The 19,026-nt window shown below is 41.4% G+C and overlaps 1 protein-coding gene across 1 annotated transcript; it reads left to right on the top strand.

Annotated features, from left to right (window-relative positions):
* Positions 1-2,367: 2,367 nt before the first annotated feature.
* Positions 2,368-8,466, top strand: NEK2 (NIMA related kinase 2). The gene is made up of 9 exons (XM_042885620.1): positions 2,368-2,467; positions 2,563-2,780; positions 2,872-3,109; positions 3,770-3,852; positions 4,037-4,163; positions 4,819-5,038; positions 6,023-6,077; positions 6,162-6,232; positions 8,080-8,466. Exons 1-9 carry the CDS (start codon positions 2,372-2,374, stop codon positions 8,304-8,306), a joined length of 1,335 nt encoding a protein of 444 aa, XP_042741554.1. The 5' UTR covers positions 2,368-2,371; the 3' UTR covers positions 8,307-8,466.
* The last annotated feature ends 10,560 nt before the right edge of the window (positions 8,467-19,026 follow it).

Below are 19,026 nucleotides of genomic sequence, written 5' to 3'. Positions count from 1 at the left end.
ACTTTAAAATACTTATTTTGCCATTAGTATGTATAAACATACTCATTTGGACTCCCACAGTGAAGATTTAGCCATTTATCATTACTTACTTCCATGTAGAAAACAGAGAAGATATCTAAGAAAAAGTAGGTAGCTACCTACTATAATTTTCAGCATGTCATATTTAGTCAGACAACGGGGCCCTGGAATAAGGAAAGTGGTGCTCCTTAGGGCAGAAATGGCAGTCGTCTGACAGTGAACTACAGAAGAATTTTAGGTTTCAGAATAAAATATTACAAGTAATATTAAAAAATAGAATATCAGCATCTATTTGGAAGCTTTCAAAGACCTGAAGTCAGTACACGTATTTCCGAGACCAGAAACAATCCTAAGATTTGCTTCTGAACTAGAAACTAGACTTGGAAACACAGTATTTTATGAATGTGGTCTCCATTTCAAACTTGGAACATATTTTTGGAATCTCCCTGGATTCTCTTACATGGTGAGAACCAGAAAGAAAAAAGAATGCAAGCGGATTACCTACTGACAACTGTAATAACCACTTTTAGAAATGTGTTTTTCTCACATTGTCAAGTTCTTAAAAATAAGCATGATCAGAACTAAAATGACTGTCCTACTGGTTTTTGGAGCGTGACATTTTGACATTTCTATGATTCAAACCAGCATTTTTTAGAGAAACTTTCAAGTCAGACCCTACACGAAGCACAGTGTTGAAAACCTCCTCTATTTCTGTGGCAATATAAATAGAGAGCCTCCCATTGATAACAGCGGGAATGCACAATGGCCTTTTGCTAATTTGGAAGTACAGAAGTCTGAAACAGAGATATATATTTGAAACCAGAAATGAAAGCTTACGGCCTGCATAATGCATGATGCGATATGTTTCATTTTTATTTATCATGCTAATAACAGATGTGAGAATTTTCTTTTAAGGTAATAAAAAACAGTGGTAAAAGTGAACCATTTGACGGACACCATTACTCTTTAACAACCAAATTAAAATGGCTTACACCCACTTGCTCATTATTTTCCTGTAATGAGCAGATACCTACAGATAGCCGTGGAACTTTTATAATGGAAACAACGGGAGCTTTGGTGCCTCCCGATGAGGAAAGTAAAGGCTCAGATTCGTCTAAATGGTAAGAACGTAAGAATATTTCATCAATAGCAATAGTGTGCCCTCTATGCCCCCAAACCTTTTCTCGAGAAAAGGGAGCCCAAAACAAAATGGGGAGAAGACTAATGAAGCCATGTGAAGATGCAATATGAGAAACTATCTGTCATGTTGCTGTATCTGTAGGTCAAGAAATGCAACTGCTTCCTTTTGAACCCAATTCAGGCATTATACGGGGGTGCTGCAATTCCCTGCTGAATAACGAGTTCCTCCTTCCATCATGGCCATTTCCACGTGGAGAGAGATTAAATTAAACTGAATCCAGAGCTGCACTCCAGTACTGCTCCAAAATTATCCCAAGTGATGTTAGGAAACACATCACATACTTAAAATCTGCTATGCTAGGATATTACAGTGTCATTCTGTGTAATTTAACGCACCCATAACAATTACTGGTTCAACACTTGGATACAGATCCACACATCCCTGCTTTCCAACCTACATTCCTGAGTTTTTGACGAAGAATATCTGGACGAATCATTCTCCTCATTGGTTTTAGAGAACAATTTTTCGGAGCCATTTTCTATTTTTTTACATAGCTTGAGGTGTTTAAACACTTCTCTGTATTAAAGAGCCCTCCATTAAATTCTTCTAAATTATGTGGCTATCTGCTCAGTAGACTTACACATTTCTTAAATGGGGGGAACGTATTGTTCGTACAGGAAAATGTCTCATCCTGACTGGCTATTGGTCAGTCACGGCGCTTGTGGCTGATCCGCACACCGTGCGACGCGGACTGGGGCACGCGAGGGGAGCGACATTCCTACATGTGAAGGCCCACGTGCTGTGCGGCAGGCTCAGCATGTTCAGACGGCAAACCGAGGTGTCGCTTGCACACCGCGTCCGCCTCAGAAAACATGAACGAAAGCAAACGGAGACACGGAACCCCCACAGGCCGCCGAACGCCTCGCACGCTCTGACGGAGCACTGCCCGCCCCGCCCCGCCCGCTGCAAGAGCGCGAGGCGGTGCCACGCGAAAGGGGCGGGACGGGGAGGAGCGGCTCGAGCTCTCGCGATATCTCCCACGCGCCGCGTCCGGACGGTTGCGCCGGCCGTTAGCCGGACGGCGTCGTTTACGGCGGCACAGCCAATGGGAAGCGCGGAGCTCGATCGGGGCGGGCCAATGAGAGGAAGGGGCGGCGGGTTCAAACCTCGCCGGTGCGGCGGGCGGCCGGCAGCTCGCGGTGCGGTAGCGCCATGCCCAGCCGGCCCGAGGACTACGAGGTGCTGCTCACCATCGGCGCCGGCTCCTACGGCAAGTGCCGCAAGGTGCGGCGTAAGGCTGACGGCAAGGTGAGGCGCCGGCCGGGTGCACCCGGGAGCGGCGGGGGCACTGACGGCTCTTCGTCCTGCCTTTAGTCGCTCGCTGCACATTTTCGCTTTTGTAGATCTTGGTATGGAAGGAGCTAGACTACGGCTCCATGTCGGAGGCGGAGAAGCAGATGCTCGTTTCGGAGGTGAATCTGCTCCGCGAGCTGCGGCACCCCAACATCGTCCGCTACCACGACCGCATCATCGACCGGAGCAGCACCACCCTCTACATCGTGATGGAGTACTGCGACGGCGGCGACCTGGCCAGCGTCATCGCGCGCTGCACCAGGGAGAGGTGTGCTGCGGCCGCAGGGAGAGGGCGGGATCCGAGGGGCGGGGGGTGGCGTGCGTCCACGCTGTCGTTGACAAAGGCGCCTCTTCCACAGACACTACTTGGAAGAGAGCTTTGTTCTCCGAGTGTTGACTCAGTTGACGTTGGCCTTGAAGGAATGCCATAGACGGAGTGACGGCGGAGTCACTGTGCACCGGGACTTAAAACCAGCAAATGTCTTCCTAGATGGCAAGCAGAATGTGAAACTTGGCGATTTTGGACTGGCTCGAATTCTGCATCACGACACCAGCTTTGCCAAAACTTTTGTTGGAACCCCGTACTATATGTCTCCAGTAAGACCTCTGTTCTGTTCCTTTTCTTCCCTTTAAGGTCTGTTTTCTGCAGTGTTGGTTTCACACTCTGTTAATGCTTTGGAGGATTTAACAAGGAGTTGCTTGTCTTAAATGCAGGTGACTCACAAAGTGTATATGTGTTTAGAAACAAGATTGTTTTGCAGAAAGTTAGCTTAGTTCTATATACTTGAACTATTATTAAGGTAAGTTATGTTGGAGTATCTTTCTTTGTAAAAGAAATGGAGATGCTAGAGCATTCTTCTGTTTTATGGTGTTAATGTAAAGAGTTTATTAAACCACCTGCTGAGGTTTCAATTTGTATTAGAAATGAGCAAGAGTTATTTCCCTGATACAATGGTTTGTTTGTTTGTTTCTTTTGTGGGGGTAATAATAATGCTGACTGAAATATGGGGTTGTGTCCATTGAGGACTGATGCAGCACTTTAGTCTGTAGTTACTGCAATAGCTGTTATTTAGTTGTTAGTTATTGCAGTAACTAAAGACCCTGCTAGTAAGAATTGCTATGGAGGTAAACAAAAAAAGAACCTTAGAAGCAACCCCAGAAGCCAGAGTTAAATTCAGATTTGAACAGGAGGGGATGATCCTGTAATATGAGAAAAATATCTCCGTTAATAAACTTAAGATTTGTCTCTTTCTTTAGGAGCAAATTAACCACATGTCATACAATGAGAAATCGGATATCTGGTCTCTAGGATGTCTTCTATATGAGTTATGTGCTCTCACGTAAGTATAGTAGTGTGCTAGTTAATTTAGAAGCGTAACTCTTATTGTGCATATGGTCTTTATTTCTATATTTGTCTTGATGGTAGGTAACCAATCTTTGCTGCTTATTTCTTAGTCTGACACTTCAATGAAAATAAGTCCTATAAAACTGGTGAGATAATTCAAGAAAAATACTATTTTTCAGGCCCCCATTTACAGCTTACAACCAGAAGGAGTTGGCAGAAAAGATAAGGGAGGGGAAGTTCAGACGAATACCGTATCGTTACTCAGAGCAGTTGAATGAACTTCTCAAGCAGATGCTGAACTTGAAGGTAAGAATTAGTTCTTAATTTTCTGCCTATGATAAGAGCTAGTACTAAAGTACTGGCTTTCCTCCTCAGTTTATGAAACTAATCTGCAGTAGTGGTGGCCACCATCTTGTCACCAGCAATATTACCTATGTAGGAAGGTGGGAAAAACTACTTTGAGTACATTTAAAAAAAGAAAAAAGAGGTGGGTGAGCAGCATCAGCTGCTCAAGAGTTATTCTAGGTTAATAGGGTGCAAAATAGTGTCTCAGTATGGCCTACTGGAATTATCTAACAGCATGCTTCAAGGTCTAACTTCAGGGTTAAAATTGTTCCACCAAGTTGTATAATGAACCTAAATCTCTAACAGGTGTGGATTCTTCAAGTTCCCCACACACTTAGCTCTGAAAGGAATAGATACCTGTGCTGGGATAGCCAGACTTGTGGCTTCTGGTGCTGAAGGCTGGTAGCAGCCTCCTACCTCACTTTTGTCTCGTTAAATTAGTACAGCATGCCAGCCCTTAGCTGTTGCCCTTTCCACACTTTTTTTTAATCAGCTTCTCCTTCACTATAAAGCACATCAGCTGGTTTCCAAGCAAGATGCACCCCCAGGTGGGAATACCCAGCAATAGTTTTTTCTTGATTGCAGCTGAGGGTTACTGGCAACTTCTCTCCTTTAGGATTACTGCCGACCTTCCGTTGAAGACATTCTGCAGCACCCCTTGATAGCAGACTTAGTGGCAGAAGAGCAGAGAAAAAATTCTGATAAAAGAGGCCGGAGATCAGGAGAGCCAGAGAGGGTGCAGCATTTGGATGCTCCAGTGAATGAACTGAAGCTGAAGGAGCAACAACTACACGAAAGAGAGCAAGCCATTAAGGACAGAGAGCAACGATTGGAGCGTATGATATTTCCCTTTGGGAAGGGGGGGGGTGGCAATGGGACTCCGATTTAAAAGAACACGTGCTGATGATGGAAATGTAGACTGTTTTCAAAACTCATTTTAATGCACTAGACTATCGTATTCTTATAGTTGCTGCTAGAATTCTGTCCAAAGACTAAAACAAGAATGCTTGGCCTTAAATAATCTATACTACTTTGTTCTTCTTTTCAATTGCTAAGATGTACTTAGCAGTTCAGAAATGTAAGCCTGGTCTGTGAAGAATATTAAAAATGAGCAGTAATCAGCAAAGTGTGCAGAAAACCAGGGTCCAAATACATTGCTCTGTGCGGTGTAGGCGGCTGTCCTCCATGTATTCTGTGCAGATAAGCACCAGCTACATTATGCTTGCCTTAGGCTATATATATTGGAGTAAAATATACCTGAGTGAATGGTCAGCTGCTTTCATAGAAGCTGCATTCTACAGGTAACTTGCATGTGAAACAGTGTAGGTGGCTGAGATGTTAGGACTTCCTGGCTACATATAATACTTCATTACATACATAGAGGCTCTGCTATGTAGGTTTTTAACTACATATATGATTTTCTGAGCCTAAATAACAGCTGCTGTTGTAAAATAAGATGCTAGGTTATAGCTGACTTCTTAACTGGCATCTACGTACTCAGACGTGGTGTCTTGTTTGCCATGAGATAATGTTCAGAACAGAAATCTGCTGTAGCTTCACTGTGGCACATCACTTTTTTTCCCGAAGAAAAACAATCTACCCACTTAAGAGCACTTGTTCAGTGTTTTTTTGATGTATTGGTAAACCTTGTATCTGCATAGCTGTTACCTTGCTTTGTTTAGAGATACAGAACCAGAACATAAGAACATTTGGCAGGCTACTATTGCTGTCTTTTTTCACAAGAAAATGTACCATGCACGATCCCTCTAACTTTAATGTTTACATTCAAACATTACATACTACCCTATTTCTATTTCCAGAGAGAGAACGGGAACTCTGTATTCGAGAGAGGCTGGCAGAGGACAAACTTGCTAGGTATTTTACTAACCTATAACTGCCTTGATTAGAAGCTCTACAGCCTTACAGTGAAAAAGCTTAAACTTCCTTTTTTCAAAACAGAGCTGAAAAATTGATGAGGAACTACAGTCTCTACAAACAGCAGAGGACATTATCTACTGCAGATGGTCCAGGTATGCACGCATACGAGGAGCCTCTTGCACTGATAGATGTAGGCTGGTATGACCAGAAGAATGCTCGTGATCAACGTGCTGTATGTAGTCCCATTGTAGCAATACAAAACCCCATTATCTCTGCCTGGGAAGAGACTCTTGATTTTCTGCTTCGCAGGAAGATCTGAACAACGCTCACTTACCAGTGTGAGTTACCACTGTCAGCCTTACAGTTTTTTGTCTTGCAAATTAGGTTCTTGTGATGAACCAACAAAATGCTGACTTGTAATCCAAACCTCAGAGTTGTATTTATTTTAGTTGTCCTCTTACGGACCTTTGATACAGTAAATTTCAATAAAAATTCAAATGCCTAATTCATCTCTAGTTTCAACTTATAAAGCCTTCAGAATAGGAACTACTATTTGTTGTAGGTCACCCAGCTGTGATCACTGCCTCACTTAGGCTCAGAAGAAAACAGTATTATTAATTCAGTTTAATTCACAAGAACCAAAAACATGTTTGACAATGTGCTATAATACTTGACTACTTACATCTGTTTTACAAGATCTATTAGCTCACAAGTGTTTGAGCCTTACTTTGGCCTTGGTAATATTCAAATCTTCCCTGTAATAACTGATAGCATCTACTGCTCATTGCACTTTAATAGTATAAATGACTGAAGTACTTGATACTACTTTGCTTTATGTTAGGGAGAGCAACAGTAAAAATATTGGATGGGGATATTAAACACTGGTTCTGAAGTATTACTAGAACAAAGAAGTATGAATAGCCCTTAAAATGAAGCAAAAAAATCTTCATTTAGTTTTAGTTGGAGAGAAAGCAAGATATGCATGTATCGTTCTACTATAAATAAAACTGAAGTTGCTTATCTCAACAAGTGGCTATCATAGTGTAAAAGAACACCAGTCAAGTACCCCTAGAAATTAGTGCTATTTGAATGTTTCTAATATACCTGCCTACTTTCAGAATTCTCTCCCAACATCTTTTATTTGGTCTATTACAGAATATAAAATCAAATAAAAACTAAACTTGCCTGGAGCTTTCTGATGTTGTTGGAACCATAAAGTTAAACAAGCTTCATTACTTCCTTCTGATCTCTTCCCTTTCTCCCCCTCTTTCATACACTGTTTTGATATTAGCAGATATTAATGTTTGAAAATAAGCAAAGACGCTTGGCGTAGCTAACATCTGCAGAGAGAAAATGCACAGGAGTAAATGTAGCTGTTGAAAGAGTGCCAAGCTCTTGCTCTAGTCTCAGCTGTAGACCATGTCATTACACATTTCTCTAACAATGTTTTCTACACTTCCAACTCATTCAGTAGCATTCTTGTAACACTGTTTCTGAAATTTACCCACACCTGACACAGGTCCCGTTAATATATTGCAATATTAACAAGATCACTTGCTACTAATTTCTTTAGTTTGCTTTAATGCTCTTTCTCATCATTGGGTTGCATCTCACACAGCTTCTTAACTCCTAACTCTTGCTCAAACTTAGTTGCGTGGCTCTCTTCATAGTAAAATGGAATACTAAAATTCCTAGTTTCTATGAACATGTCCTAAGTTCTCTTTCTGCAGAGCAACAGTTGTTCTCTTTATTTCAAGTGCTATTTCCTTAAGAGCTCTTTAGAAGCTACAGTGCATACACCCTTTTATTGCAATCATTTTAAAACTTCACTTTCAAGTTTTCCTCCAAAAATGGGCATTATTGCCAAGAGCTGAGCTGCATTGAATTAGATCACTTGGATCCATGGGTAGTTAACAAAATGGGTGACAGGATTAAAGGTTATAAGCTAAGCAATAAATGCTGAGATGCACTAATTCAGTTTGTTTGTCTGTTTCTTAAGATGATGCAGTCCTGCTCCCCTTTTCTACAACCAAGAAGAAGGTCCACTTTGGTGGAAGTGAGGAGAATGCTGTGCCTTCTGTTAATGTGGAGAACTATCCCCTTTCTAAAGGGAAATGCTCTGATCTCAAAAGACGCCTGTATGCTGCAAACCTGCGAGCTCAAGCACTGTGTGAACTGGAAAAGAACTATCAGCTAAAGAGCAGACAAATCTTGGGCATGCGCTGAACCTGTAACATAGGTGTACAGTATTTATCTTTTTAGAGTTGATTTTATATATAGGATGGTGCTTATGCCTTCCTCTTTTAAGCTGGAACCTACTGAAAATTTATTTTAAATCTTTATACAATTTTTTTTTCTAAGTGCATAAGAGGCTATGTTACAAAAACAGGTCGTTTCGATATCAAACAAGCTGAGCTGTATTATTAAAATATATTTTTTTGCTTTTCTTTGTTTACTACTTGTTGTTTCTCTGCCAAAAAAAAAAAAAAAAAAGAAAAGCAAAGCAGGTTTTACTAGATTTGGTGTGAAAGACTTTTAGCTGAAAAAAATACAGACATTCGAAGTCTGAGTTAAAATCATGTTGTACGCAATGTCCAGTATTTGATAAAAGTGTTCATAGGTGGAAAGGTTTTTGTCTGCTTGTGAATACTTTTTAGCTCTCAAAAGAGCAAAATGAATTTTTAAAATCTCTTTCCTCTACCAAAGTGGAAAAGAGACCTAATTATGGAATTGTATGTGTTGGAAGGAACCTCTGCATATTATCCAGTCCAACCCCTCTTGCTAAAGCAGGTTCCCTAGAGTAGGTTACACAGGAAAGCATCCATCAGGCAGGTTTTGAGTATCTCCAGTAAATTATGAGTTTATAGTCCTGCCACCTGGACAGCTGCAAGGCATTTTGTCAGCTCCTGAAAGATCTGGGGTGTGTATTTGAAGAAAACATCTTTGGTTTATCTTAAAAATGTGGTGTAAACTGAACCCATGGGTCTCTCTCCTGGGGCTGGGCGCCACCTTTTATGTGGTACCTATCTTTCAGGGAGAGGCAATTCTACTTCAAATAGCAAATAATTATTTTCTTCAAGTTTACAGCCTCCATCTTTCCTCTCACAGTTCTCTGCTGGAGTGGTTGTTGGTTGCTCAGGGTGTTGTAAATTTAATAAACTAACTCAGATTCACAAATACAAAAAAAAATCCTTTGCAACTCCAGTGCTGGGTATATATTGCACACGAAGATTTCTCTGGATTCAAATGCTTGAAACATATTCATAGAAAGCAGCTGATTTTATTAGCGTGCTTTCTCTTGTTGGGCCAAGAATGCTTTCATAAAGAGGTATCCTGGACGTTTTCTATCATAAATACTGTTTAAGAAGCTCACACATAATTTAAGGATGAATCCTTGCTTTTTCACAATGCTTGTATATAGATTTTTCTGCTGTGTGCCTCAGCCAGAAAATCTATAATGCAGCTCTGCTGAGATACGTGTGAATCTTTATTGTATAGCCCATAAAAGAGCAAAGGGTAGAATATGCAGTAGTATATTTCTAATGTGGAAAAAGTGGGGGATGCAAGTATTTTGTTGGTCACCATTATCTGCAAAATACAGGTAATCAAAGGGGGAAACAAAAGTAACCAAGAAAAGAGTAATTAATGATTCAGGAAAGTCTGTATTGTTAGCTGGCTGATGCTTGTAAGCACTTTGCATTTGAAAAAGCCAGACTAATAAAAAGGGTTGACTTTTTGTCTTAGACCACGTAAATACATCAAATAATTACTGCATTTAAGAGTAAGATATCTTCAGAACAGTACCTGCAGCTTCTCTTTTCGTTTAATTCTCTAATGACCTCAAGATGGTGCTGTTGCCCTGTAACTGTTGGGAAGTGCATGTAGCCCATTGATACGTTACCTAACACAAAATTTAGGGTCTGATTGAAATATGTTTTTGTCTGTTTTGTTTCAGAAAATTGTAAGTGTGTTGCTGCAAGATATTGGTATATTTAGGCTACCAATGCTTTTGTACTTTCTGGTGCAAATAATTGCAATTATTTGTGATTTGCCATTTTGCATCTTTTATCTGTGTTTTGCAAAGACAGTTGAATCACAATCTTAGTTAACAATTACACTATTATGAACAGGAAATGTTACAGAGCATAGCAAACTATCAATCATGATGGCAGTAATAAATTAAAGCAGCTTAAAATACAGCTGTAGCATTGAGCCATTTCAAATGCATTACCCACAATGTCCTCTTGAGGTATTATTGCCCTAATATGATAAATGCAGTCTTTCTGGAGGTTTTTGGAATAAGAACTTCCTACCACTATGTGGTAAACAAGGGAAGGCATCTTGCTGATTGTCTTCGTTATGCTGTGGGATTTTTGCTTTGGAATCCTGGAATTCACACATTCCTACTAATGCATAATAGTTTTCCCAGAGTCTGTGTGCAGCACTGGAATCACACTTATGCTGTAATTTTCAATTATATGCAGGAAAATAAATAGAATATGTATGGGAACATCGACTGCTTGCACAGCAGTGCCATCATTCCAATGCATATGCTTCATTCCTAAAAATAAGGGTAAATTTATACGTACACACAAGGTTTAGCTTAGGCATTTCCCTCATGTGGCATGCAGGGTGATAATAATAGTGTACACTGTTGGATATTCTGAGATATTCACTACTCTTTAATATCGGTATCAGGAATTCTAATAATGTCTATAGTGGCGGGCACTCAAACAATACAATACAAGAAGAGTAAATCTGAAGGGAAGTTGCACCACTTTTGAAAACTGTGGCCCAAATCTCTGATCTTCAGCTTTTGTATGTGTGATCTTAATCAAGACTGTGTCCTGTGCCTAAGGCTCCATCCTTATCAGGCTTGTCACAGGGGGGAGCTCAGAGACAGTGCTGGGATCCTGCACAGGTCTGCACTTTTACCAGATTTATAACATCTAGAAGAAATGAGGCTTAAGCACAGAGGACTATGAACCTCATTCCTAAACAAGAATATCAATAAATCCTTTAATCTGTACTGCATTATTGAACAGCTGGAGGGATAAATCTTCTGGAACAACTAATTATAATTTTATTTTTTCACAGAGAAATTCACATTTTCCCCCTTTATTCTCACTGATTAAGCCAGAAGGCAGTGCTCTGGCACAAATTGATCCACAGCTGCTTACTGTGAGAATCTACCTGCAGACACCCAGAAGTAGAAAACACAGTGCAGTGAAGCTCCTTGCTATTACTGTTGTCCTCATATGAAAAAGAGGCATTGCTCCTCACTTACACTGCTTGTCATTCCAGTACTTGCATGCACTTCTTAGTGTGCTGATAAATTCATTTCCCAGTTCATAGCATTCATAGTCCAAAATACAGCTGGACCTAGTGATGGTACAGTGATAGCCTTTGGGCTGTGTATGCGTCCCCTTCTTTCCTTGTGTAACTTGTGTGAAGCCAGGGGAATCCTAGGAGCCATAAAGCTGTGGCTCTGGGCCTGGAACGAAGCCAAAGCCTGCCTGAGGAACTTGCTGAAAGAGCCATTCCAACACTATGGAAGACTTTGGCATAATTAAGGCTATATACATTATAACCCACGTCAGGTAAAATAAGTGAGTTTTATTTGTATATATACTTGAAAAGTTAGGCGAAGGTTAACTATTAACCTTTACAACCTTAAAAGGCTCCACAGACCGACTGCAGCACATCACACTGCTTTTTCATTTAACATTGCTTTCAGCCAGACCAGCAATGCTGAGATGTTACTGTACACGAGGCAGCAACACCTTTATCTGTCTTCTTTTGAAGACAAAGTGTGCTTCTGTGGCTCAGCTGCCATAAAAGAATGAAGTTTTATTGGAAGCAATGGTTCTCTGCGTTCCACAAAATGGACTCCTGCCATTTGGATCTCGCTTCCAGGCTGCACTCACTCTCAACTATTAGATCCAAGACACAGAAGTCAGCATTTAGTGTTTCACACAACAAGCACCGAAAGTGGCATGCAGTGACTAATAATAAATAATTCAGTTTCTGCTATCAATTTTCATATGCATTTTTTTGTCATAAAACTTGGTCTGCAACATGCAGACTGATGAGGAGTACAGCAGGTACTTAAGAGGTGCTCAAGTACATGGCTAGAGTTAGTAATTTTTTTTCCCATTATTTATATAAATCTGAAAAACTTATTTGTAAAGGTAGCTGCTAAACTTTTTTTTTTTTTTTTTTTTTAACTGATTCATCAGCTCTTTCAGCAGGTCCTGCTCTTGTAAGGTAAGCAGAAGCAAGCTTATGCATAACACAAATTTCTGCATGTATGCATTAGTCTGAGTCCCAAGGACATAGCAGAAGCTCAGGAAAGCCAATGACAAGCTTTCTTTCAAATTCACTGAACCTTTGGCTGGACTTCAACTTCATTAGCATTAGACACTTGTAAACACTTACACTTGTTTGCTCTTCGTGGACTAAGCATTGCCAAAGATACAGCAGGAACAATCCATCAACCTTCCTCAACAGAAGTGAAGACAAGTCACTTTAGGTAGAGCTCTCAATCTTGGCTTCTATGAAATCAGACTTTCCTTGACAGAAAATCACATTAATAGCCCTTTGGAAAGCCTGGACACCACAGACCTCTCTGGAGGTGTATGTAGTACTATGGAATACTGAATACACTTCTTCTGCTCATCCAACTGCAAACAGAAGTAATGTTATATACCTGACCTCTCAGCTCTTCATAGACCATCAGGGAATATTCCAGTGACCCCAGAGCTAGATTCCAATTTAGGTCATCCAGGAAGTCTAGAAGCCTGACAAATATGTGTGTTAAAGTCACTGACCGACTTGAGAGCTAATTGCCATTTAAAGTATTTTCTGACTGCTACTAATCAATCGTTAGATGCCACTGGGGAAAGATAATATGGGCTTTCTGAGACTTGGATGATAATACAAACAAAGCTGCCAGGGCAAGTGGCAGATTGTGACAGATAATGATTTTGTGGGAGGTGAAGCAAATACCTCCTATGGCAGTGATCCACGTAATTAGCTTGAGCTGGATGCAAGTGCTTTGTGGTTGCAACTAAAAGCAGGAGGAAGCATTAGCATTAAAGAAAATGATACAATCAAGGAAGTATTCAGTTGATTGGAAAAAATAACTTAGTTTCATGAGAATTATTATAGTCTTACCTTTAGGGCACATTTTGAATTTCTCTCCCCAGGTGAACTAAGACCAAGGAGAACCTTCTCACCATCATGCTAGTTTCCAGAGGGACCAGTGTTATCAGAGAAGAGCTGCTGTATGATGCACCCAAACAGATCCATCTACCTGTAAGGTAGCCATCATCTATTTTCATTCAGTCTACTTCAGCCATGCAATGGACACAGATCAGCAGTGTGATGAATACAGGTGAGCAACAAAGAACATATCACTAAAGCTCCATGTAAGATGCCACAAGAACTCCCTTCTCTAAATTTCCCACTCTTCCTCAAAACCAAATACCTGCTTTGATGCTCCATGTTTCAAAATGAGACTGGTGGCTACAGCAGAACTTTACCTCTGTGCAAAGCCACAGTCAGTGAACCTCCAGGTGCTTTCAAAAAGGGAAAGGGCATGAAACTATTTGTTCTTGTTACTGATTTTAACTAAGGGACTGAAAACAGGACCTTGCACTGCCTATGTTCAGGGAAATTGTCTGGGCAGAGCCCTAGAAGCCTTATTTCAGAAGCTTGAAAGGAAATTTGTGGAGAAACAACTACAGCCTTCACTTGTGCATGTTCTTAACCTCTTTCCCTGTTTATTTTGCTGTCTCACGTTCTGACTAAACGAATCCATGGCAGACTGGTCTTGTAACTGCTGCTAATTTGCACTTGCTGCTGGCATGGCTGTGGGTGCAAACAAAACAGTTAAGTGTTGGCAAGAAGTGGTGGGTTAATCACTGTCTTGGAAGCCTGGTGTTCTGCTTGTGCTCCAGGGAATGAGCTCAACTGAACAGAGAAGCCCAGCCAGGGAACTCAGCCCTGGGTTTGTGCCAGGCACTAACCATGAGTTTGTTTTCAAGGCTGGCTCTGCAGGAGCTTCTTACATAAAATCCTAGGGCCTGGCTTAAATTGACCAGATGTTCTAATGGTCTCTTTTTTTTAATCCCATTTTTTACAGTTTAGATTCCAGCTGCAAGGCCACTTTCTGGAAGTGAAACAGCACTTGCAACAAGGGTCAATTCTGAGCTCATTGCAATTATTCCAAGCTTATTGCAATTATTGCAATGATTTACAGTGTTTACCAGCAGCCTGCCATACCTGCAGTGCCTCAGTTGAAGGTCAATCTCCTTGTCAGAAATAGGAGCTTTTTTAGAGGGATGCTCTGGGCCACAGGGTATCTTCAACCTGCCCCTATCCCCCTTACCAGGCTGTTTCTCCATACCATCAGCTTGGGCAAACAGCCAAAATTCCTGAAAATTTTTCACCTTAATAAAGTGAGATTGAAGAAATTTCTATACCGTGATGGATTACTTGAAGATGAATAACAACATGCTAAGTAATGCTATTTAACTACTCATAACTTTGGAGTTATTATTGGATGTATAAAGATATACTGTATGTAACCGGTTGGCATTGGTACAAAGTTGGAGAAAGACAGTGTATGTTCAGCATGGTTTTACTATTGTTATTATCATACAAATATGTACTACCAAAGGTGCTGTCAGCATTGTTTCTAATCCAGTGTCTCAGAGAAACAGGCTGTGAACAAATATTTCTAGTGATCCTACAGTAAAATTGCCAGTAGTTCCCATACAGAACATTGGAAGCTTCAACAAGAAAAACAGAGAATAAAATCAAATCTTTGCAATGGTAAAGACAACTTTCACTGTACACAAACACAGAACTGTCATCTACCCTCCTTTTTATTGGCCAAACACAGAACAATTAGCCACTTCCCCAGTTTACAGGCTTATTCTCCCTGCTGACTCGGCCTCAGAGGAATGGTAGCTGCTCTCTTTTTTAGTGCCACACTAAACTCCTTATCATGCTGTAAATCATCCTGTTGTGTTTCAGCCTTGGCAGCACCCAGAAACAGAGTACATATCCAGTGTCAGCACTACCTGCTCCTTGCTGCATGTAACATGTTTAAGACCCTGGCTACTGCTGAGGTCCTTTGCCCTTAGATAGATAGATAGATAGATAGATAGATAGATAGATAGATAGATAAAGCAAGAAAAGAACACTCGACATTTCTCAACCAGTGAATTATTCTAGAGAAACTCATATTTGGAACTTCCATCACTTGGCAATGAGGCTTTTGTTTTAAGCAGGCAGCTAGGAGAAAAAAACAACAACAACAAAAAACATGCTGATACATTGTCTTTGCACAGCTATTGGGTCATTCCGTGACAACATCCACCCTTCTAATTGTCTTAATTAATTTAATACCAGTCTTCAAATTGACAGCCTGATAGCCTGCCATCCTGCTGTCAGAGGGTGAGGCTGTCACAGTGTGCACTCAGTGCTCTGTCTTCTCATCAAAGCTGCTCAGATCTACGGCACTTGCTTTTGTTTTAGGAAGTGGTTACTTCAAAAATAGGAAGGATAATTTTAAGTAATTCTACACAGATTACTGAGAAGGTATGAAGTGATAATATCTGACATCCTTTCCCTGCTTTTTATTTTGTCTGAGCGAATCCTCCTTTGGTGTGGGAGCAGGACTGGCCATTTAAACAACAGCAGTTTATTTACAGCTCCTTGGGGTTTCATTGTCATTTGTCTGGGATGGTAGAAACATTAACCCTAATTCAGCATTGTTGGAAGCAAAGGATGTCACTGCCTTTTCAAAATGCATGTAGTAAAGGAGAGTTTTAATGTACGACCATTTCACAATCACTTTTTCCTCTGAGTTTTGGGGATAATTTTTTGCAAAAAAAAAACCCAAAAACCCATGGGCCAAGAATCATTGTAACCAAAAAGTCCACTGACCCCCTGATGCTGTTGCTCACTGCAACATATTAGTTCAGGGTTTTTCTTTTGCAATGAACCTTGTAAAAATCTTTTTTACCCACTCCCGAAACATTACCAATATCTGGATCTGAGTAATTGTAGTTGCTCTTGCCAGAACACACTGGCAGCCAAGGGACAGCAGTCTGCAGGGCTGATGTACTGGGGAATGAGACTGCTTCCCCGTGACCTAGATCCTGCCTATCACTGCTGGCCAGATTTCAAAAAGCTACTGCACAATTTATTTGGGAGTCTTTGTTGCGAGATTCTCTGAGTCACAGATTGAGGTTATTTCAATGCTGCAGCTCCTAAAGATCAGGACTGGAGCGATAACTCCAGGACTCGTCTTTGAGATTGCGTAATTTTTTCTTCGACTTTCCTTTAGAGCACCTGTGAAGGACAGGTTCTTTTTGGCAAAACATATCCTACTAAAAACTGTCATCTCATTATCCTACTAAAAGCTCTGGACAAAAGCTGAGAGTTTTCCCCATTCCCAAGCTAAGCTTTCTAACTTTCAGGTCTGCCTGATACCGGATGGTGGAAGTACGGGTGCTCACAGCTCCAGGAGGTATCTGCCATACATCAAACTGAGAGGTTGGCAAAAAGGAAAGATGCTAAAAGATTACAAAGCTTAGGGGAAGATTATAAGGCTTTGTCCTTCAACTGTAAATGTGGGAGGAATCCTGGCCCCAGGGGAATCACTGATTCAGTTGTGGCCTGGGCTGCATACAAAGTGTTTTTGATTTAGTGTTCATTCATTTCCAACCCTTTTCCCTTACCATCCCTCACTGCTGTTCTCCCCGGGGATGATTCAGTGGAATAAAGCCACATGAGTTTAACGCTCATCCAGCAGGAACATTTGAGTACAGACTTGAAACCGAGCAAGTGTTTTATTATTTGCTGGAGAGGAATGTTTTCATTAAGCAGTACCCTTAGGTCGATTGCAAATAATGTGCCTTATTAATAAGCCCTTTTAGCTGAAGAGAAATCTGCACAAAGTGCCCCACTGTCCAACAATCAAGTGAGGCTAGCAGAAGTAGACAAAACCTTTGGATTTAGAAGAAATAATTAACTGCCTGTTACTTGCTTTTGCATTTTTTTTCCTCTTGCTGCCTTTGCTCTGTCTTGTCTGTCTGGATTATTTCCCTTGCATTTTTCAGTCACATTATTTTTTTACTGGAAGGAGTAAAGCCCAAGATGGCACAGTTTGACCACAGAATGAGTCTCCAGCATCAGGAAACCAATAGAGTCTTCCCGGGTCTTTGGAATCCTTACTCCTAACTTTCCTTCTGAACTGCATCTGCCCAGAGTTTGTGTGCACATGTATGAACTAACATCATGCTTCTAATCAACATACAACAGAAAGATGAAATGGTTTGCAAGACTATGTGCAAACAGATGCCTACGTACATTTTATGTGATCATTTGAAATTTCCCAAACCAGGATTTGTTCCAAGTCATCTTGTAAATGCAACTATTCCTCCATTTTATTTTAAAAACAACAGCCCTGAGAATTTTTAAGAACTAACTGATCTAATGAAATTGTCAGGGGAAGTAGATAGCAGCACTGGCATTAGCATACTAAATGCAGGCCAATATTTACCTTGGGTACCTGAATAATCTCTTGATGTAGAGTATTGTATTCTCCTTGGTGCTTTGCTGCAGGAGCATTCTCCAGCACTAAACCTGCAAAAGCAGGTTTAATTATTAGCTGCTTTGCCATCTTGGTGGCTTCAGCAGGCTGCAAGCAGGCTTCACAGATAAAGGCACTCAGGCACACCCAAAGGCTGTGCGGGAAGAGTTTTGAAAGAAAATGCTGGAGCTGACCGCTCCCTCTGAAGGCTCCCTCTATCCTAGACAAACAGCTGTGCAGAGGTGCTCTGAGGTCGAGGTGCTGGGCTGAGTGCTGCTGCTCCTGCTAGCGGGAGGGTCGTGAAGCATGCTATCCTGGTGGCCCAGAGGGACAGATCCACAGAGGGTCCCCTCGCTGGGTGGGACAGATAATACAGAGCATGAAACTGGCCTGCCTCTGTGTTTAGTGTTACACAAGACATCTGTGGTGAGCTTCCAGCTCTGTGACAGGGGCAGAGCATCCTGAAGGATGAAGGACTTGCCTGGAGCTGAGAATAGTACACACAGAACCACCCACAGCCCCCTTTGCTGTCTGTGGTCCTACCTTCTGAAATGCCCTGGAGAGGTTTTTCATAGACCGAAAGTTATATGGGATCCACACTTGCTTTTCTACCTGTGACTGGATCAGGTGACATGCAAACTGTTGAGTTCTGGCTGCTGGAGAAGGACACATATGGCCTGTGGACCAGTATTATCAAACCAGCCAGCACAAACAGGCTGTGACACAGTTACAGCAAGTGAGACAGAGAGACACGGAAGGTCAGGAAGATACTATGGCATGTGGGGCTAGAATGAATCACCTCAACAAGGAGAAGACTCAGCCAAGCTGTACACCCCAGTAGGAACTGCTGGGCCATGTGGCACTGCAAAAGTGACACAGATGCCCCAATTGCTAGCTCAGGCCAGAGCCAATGCCAGGAAGCCATTAAACATGATGATGGTTAATTGTGGTAACAGAGATCAAGCAGCTCCTCTACTCCCTCCTGTAACACTTCCCAGCCTACACACTGCATGCTGCCCTACTGTGAACATTTCAGGAGAGGCCATGCACATCTGTGTTCACCTACACAGAGTGACCTGGAGGGTAATTCACCCCAGTGCTTGCCTCTAGTGGAGAACTATGTCAGCTCAACCTGTTGAGACTCCGTGGGTAAACATAAGCATGAACAATATCAGCTGCATTTTTGTGTGCTCATCAGCTGTAGTTAAACCCCCAGAAATAAAAAATATCACATGGGAAACATCCCATTCAGGATTAGACACAAAGTTGTTAGCCCTCATTATCAACAAGAACAGAAGTTCTGAAGACCAGCTAGACAAAGATCTAGGAATTCATTGA

Source organism: Lagopus leucura, unplaced genomic scaffold, assembly GCF_019238085.1.
Source record: "Lagopus leucura isolate 7727_CA_CO unplaced genomic scaffold, USGS_WTPT01 Super-Scaffold_73, whole genome shotgun sequence".
NCBI classification, from domain to species: Eukaryota; Metazoa; Chordata; class Aves; order Galliformes; family Phasianidae; genus Lagopus; species Lagopus leucura.
This window is presented reverse-complemented; position numbering and strand designations above follow the sequence as displayed.